This window comes from Aotus nancymaae, unplaced genomic scaffold (genome assembly GCF_030222135.1).
Source record: "Aotus nancymaae isolate 86718 unplaced genomic scaffold, 86718_ANA_hifiasm-v0.15.2.pri h1tg000057l, whole genome shotgun sequence".
Taxonomy (NCBI): Eukaryota; Metazoa; Chordata; class Mammalia; order Primates; family Aotidae; genus Aotus; species Aotus nancymaae.
Window position 1 is genome coordinate 17,799,237 of NW_026988471.1, and position 5,382 is coordinate 17,804,618.

The 5,382-nt window shown below is 41.1% G+C and overlaps 1 protein-coding gene across 1 annotated transcript; it reads right to left on the bottom strand.

Moving 5' to 3' along the window:
* Window positions 1-728: 728 nt before the first annotated feature.
* On the bottom strand, window positions 729-2,395 carry LOC105732829 (cilia- and flagella-associated protein 53). Its single transcript, XM_021668516.2, is given in 3 exon segments — window positions 729-1,188; window positions 1,190-2,198; window positions 2,323-2,395. Coding segments are annotated over 3 exon segments (1,542 nt in total).
* Between the last annotated feature and the right edge of the window lie 2,987 nt (window positions 2,396-5,382).

Genomic DNA, 5,382 nt, shown 5'->3' on the forward strand with positions numbered 1-5,382 from the left:
TTAGCCTTTGGTTCTTCATATGAGACAGGACAGGTGGGATGTAAAATAGAATAGCATTTCTAAATCTTTTGATTTATAAATCCTGAAATTTTTACAAATGCTTTGAGTCATTTTTCTGGAAAATACTTAACATGCACAAAATTGACCTACCATTCTGGGGACTCATGGATCTTCTGAAGCCTTGGTCAGAAACCCTGGAGGTAATGAACATTTAAATACTCCCCAGCACAGACAGGGCAGTGTTAGGGAGTCAAGGTCCCAGGACTATGGAGCTGTGGTGATATCACTTTTCTTTCAAGCACCTCTTTTGCAGAAAATAATGGGAGCCAGTCCCTGGGAGGCATCTGGAAAGCATGTCGCCTGACCTCCAGCTGGGTTTGGCTTCAGTCTGTTCCAACTGGTGACCCTGCAGTGCTCCTTCTCTTTCCCAACCCAGACATTCTCTGTCTCCCTGTCTGATCTGGGCTTTCTGTGGCCTTGTAGGAATGGTGTGACAAAGACAAGACAACTCCACTCTGAGAAGGGTCTTACAGCACTACTTTGTATTATAAGGGCTTCTTCATTGGACTGTGAGAAGTTCATGTCCTCCCTCATCACTGAATTTGATTTCCTCCTTTTTTTTTCAGGGCAAAAAAGAACAGTTTATCCATGAGTTAAAAGAAACATGTAAGCATACTGTAGTTAAAAATATTAAAAGACCAAGAAAAGATATATTGATGCTCATGGAACTATGGCAGAAGCTCACTGGGGCATGCCTTCAGCACAGGGTGAATGTTTTGAGGCAGCACTTGATGGGTGGACAGGACCTTCTGGATCTTGTCCAAACAGATCTTGTTTGCTGCTATCCCTGCTTCAAACTCTTAGCATTTCTCTTCCTTCTCTGCTTCTTGGGACTGCTGCTGGTAGGTGATTTGCATCTGAAGTTGCTTCCTGTGCTCCTGGGCTAAATGCTGGTTTCTTGCAGAATTCTCCTTCTCTTCACAGTTAAGTTCTTTAAGACCTTCATTTATGTGTTTCTGTTCCACAGCACGTTCTTCCTGTTTTTTAGCTTCTCATTGAAACTTTTCTTGAATTTCAAGTTTTCATGTACACATGACCTCATCCACAAGCTGTCTCCTTGCCTCCTTTTCAAGTCTCAGCTCCTTCTTCTTCTCAGCCAACTTCCTATCCTTGTCTTCCTCTAATATTGTCAAATTCTTTCTCCTGAACTTTTTCTTCCTCGCATTTCTGTGCCAAATATTTACGATATATCTTCTGTTCTCTTATCACATCTTCTCTTTGTTGTTTCTTTTCATCTGCCTTTTCCTGTAAGTCTTGAAGGGCCATCTGCATGAGTTTCATGTTCAAATCCTGTTCTTCTCTGGATTGCTGCTGAATATGTTCTATCTTCGCTTGTAGGGCCTTTTGCAAAATGGTCCTAGTTTCCTGCTTTGCCTTCTGTTTTTTTAGTTTATCCTGTTCATTCTCATGTTTAATCTGTGCATTGTTACTTTCCACAAGGCGCGCCTCCTCCTCCTTCAGTAGCTGTGCCGCCTGCCTTTGCGCCTTGATGCTGGTGATCTGGGCACTGAGCCCCGGGCATGTGTTCTCCATCAACTCTTTCCATCTCCTCTCTTCTTCGGCTTCTCGCTTTTCCTTGGCTAATCAGTCTTCCTCCCAGAGCTTGGAGAACATCTGCTCTTCAACCAGCTTTTGCCTCCTCAGCTCCTCATTAAATGTGATCTATGCTTTCTACTCCTCACACACCTTCTTCTGATGGATACAAAACAATTCAACATGGAGCTCCTCACAGAGTTCCCTGAATTGCTGGTCTACCTTTTCAGCTACACAATCCTGCCTCTCTTTTTCATTCTTCTCTTTTAGTAATTTAGTTTTCTCTCTCATTCTATCATTTTTCTCCTTGATGGTTTATTTCTTCAATTGCATTTCTGTAAAATACTCATTGTCTTCTAATGCTAAAAGTTCACATAGCTTATTTTGCCTTTCTTCAATGTTAAGGATAAACCTTTGCACGGCATCCTTGATTCTTGCTCTCACAAGGCTGTCCAAAAACTTGCAGTAATGGTGCTGATCCCACTCAGCTTTCAAAAGATCTCGCTCATTTGACTTAATGGAAGCCAAAATAGCATTATGTTTCTGATGGCTGCGTCAGATTCTTTCTAGATGTTGCCCAGCCCTTTGGCCTTTAGGAGGCTTGGCTCTCGCATCAGGCGGCACCTGTTCCCCTCAAGAAAGCCCTGGTTGGGGGCCGTGGTGGCTCGGCCAGGCCTGGAGTATGTGGAGATGGAGAAAGCTATAGGGTCTGGCACACACATCCTGTGCTTACCATGATCACCACTTTGGGAGTGAGGTCCTTAACCTCCCACTGTATGATGCTGAATCACTGGCTGTACATTTTCTTGATTCCCTTTCTAAAGCCCTCTTCATACTTTATGGAAAGGATTCTTTTTACAGGCACCAACCAAACAGAATGTGTGGACCATTCAGGAGTGGAGTCAAGTTAGAGAGAGAAAGCATAGCTATGCATTCCACATCGTCTGACTTCCAAGCCAGCTGCAGAACTGCATAATCAACATCGCATGAGGGAGAAATGTGGAGGTTGAATAGAATGTTCTTTCTCATCTCCAGACCTACTCATTTGGGTTTATAGCAGTCCCCTTGTCACAGAATGTGAGCAGCATTTCTGAGAATCACTTTTGGCCATTCTCTTATCATTATTTACAGCCATGCTGACCAAATGCACCAACTACTTGTCACATGTGGCTATTTAAGTTTATTAAAATTAAACTTTAGCTCCTCAGTTGCACAAGCCACACTTCAAGTTCTCCATAGCCACATAAGGATAGTGGCTGCTGGACCAGACAGCACACGTATAGAACATTTACATCTTTGCAGAAAGTTGTATTGGACACCAATGACATATATGCCTTCAGTAAATAAACACTCCCTGCCAGCACCTGACTGAAATTCAAAAGTGTAAAAATGATTGAGATGAGATTCTGCCCTAAGGAGACTCATGGGTCGTAGAGAAGGCAGATATGAAATTATACCATCACCAAACTCTGAGCTTCGGAAGGAGACAGGAATTTGGTATTCCAGGCAGAGATAACAGTAGGTACAAAGGTACAGAAGAATAAAAATATTACATGTTCAGAGAATGGGACATTGCTGGCTGTTCACATGTAGATTATATGTGTTTCATGAGTAAACAGGTGGTAAGAGTGATGACTAACCAAGGTGGGAAAGTAGACAAGGAGCTGGTTTGATGAGATTTTGTCTGCCGTGTCCATTGGGTAGTTGTTTTATAAAGGATAATTAACCACAACTTGATCTGTAACTAGTTTTGATTTCCTCAAATTTGGTTCCTTGAAATTAAATACCCCTTTGACCCATATCTGTCAGGATCTTACGGAAGAGTCTTTTAAAGAATTTTGAACCCTGAGCTCCTGTCCTCTCTGTGGCACATTTTCTTCTTCTTCCAGGCACTGCCCTCAGGTTCACATCTCTCATTGCCTCATTGTATGGTGGCTGGAAGATGTAATAATGTATGGTGTATATTTGTGTTTAGCTAAGCAAAGATGTCGGTTACACTGACAATAAGGTTGATGACCACAAGCAAAATAAAACAGGGCAATGCCTCCAAAGAAACCATTAGCTAGCTGTGACAACAGGATCAAGGAAAACTGGTGGAAAGACAGGTACAAAAGACAGGGACTTGCAGAATGCTCTTCAGGAGGGGTTCCTGCAGCTCACTGTGGCAAACACATGCACTTTCTTTCAAACTACATAAATCCTCACGACTGACGTTGAGGTTCCTTTCTCCCTATTCTAAATGTATCTTGATAACCAGTAAAGATGTATACTAAAAAACCATTCAAGAAACATTAATTGACCACCTACTAACTGTCAGACTCTTGCTGCCTTCAACGGAGACCAATGTCATGGGTCTGCGATGATCATGGGTCACAATCCTGACCTCTGGGGTATTCATGACAGATTTCAAAACCCTTCCAATGCTATCTTCTGCAGTCTCAACATATCCCTGCCAGGTAGACAAGACCAAGTTTTTATCCCTATTTTTACAGACTGCAAAATTAAAGTCCAGGGACACAAAGTCATGTCCCAATATTGTATTGAACAAGGGAGCTAGAGTCAGCTCTCTTCTTTCCAATATAGAATCTTAGAGGTGTTCTCTGAAGGAAAGTTACATAATTACAGAAAATTTCCCAAAAGTACTTTTTCCTAATATGTTGGGGAAAAACATCAAATCTGAGGCAAAAAATACTAGGAGATCCTTGATTATTGCATTTGCTTAAAAACAGATACAATATTCTCAGCAGTTCAAAGCCCCAAACACTTAACATAATGATGCACAAAAGCTGAAGGCTGATTTCTTCTGAAAATCATCAGGTGGCCATAACCATTCATAGCCTTCCTATTACACTAAAGAAAAGAAAGAACGTGTTGAGTTTAAATGCTTTTTGAAAACATTAATTTTATTTTATTTTAATGAAAAGAAATACACATCTCTCTTTTCTCATTTCAGTGGATCAGAAGAATCTGTGGCAAAAATCATACTGGCCAACACTGAGCCAATGCTGCAGAGCAAATGCTAAATAAAGAAATCTATTTTGAGCCTTTATTGACTTGTAATTGCACACTTGCAAATAAGTCCCAGTGCATGTTGTTTTAATTAATGTAAATAATAAGATAACAGTTGGTTATGGAGATCTAACCAACCATACAGTTAAGCATTCATTTGTTTTCAATTATAGCTAAAATATATTCAACTGAATACAGCTTAAGTAGTAATTGCATTCTTTACAAGTTCCTAATAATCCCTGGAATGGCCACTCTAATAAAAATTTGCCTCTAATGGGTACATGTCCTGCTTGCTCACATGTCAAGGCCAGTGAAGTCATTAGGAACAACAGCCGTCCAATCATCTGTCTGGAGATTTAGACTTCTGTCCAAAGCCCACACATGAACCACTCACTGTGTACTTAATGTGGGAAGCAGCATGGTCGTTTAATTGTGGTTTTATGCTCTTTCCCAGGAATGCTTCTCTAGGGGGTAATTCTGCTATTGGAGAGTGGCCATTTGTCATTTCCTATCAGATGAGGCCTTGGACAGACCCTACAGTAGGATGCAAGAGGCTTCACTCAGCCATCCTGGCTACAGGAATTTCACTTCATTGTAAGATAGTCACTGACCTCCACCCAAATTTCCAGGATATCAATCTGTGTTTAATGGGTGGCTGGTTATAATACTGAAGTAGCCACAGCATTCCAATCAAGGGAAATCTGTCTGGGTGCACACACAACTTGATAAATTGCTTTTAATGTTTTGAGTCAAGAAAAATATCTAACATTATACGTTTCC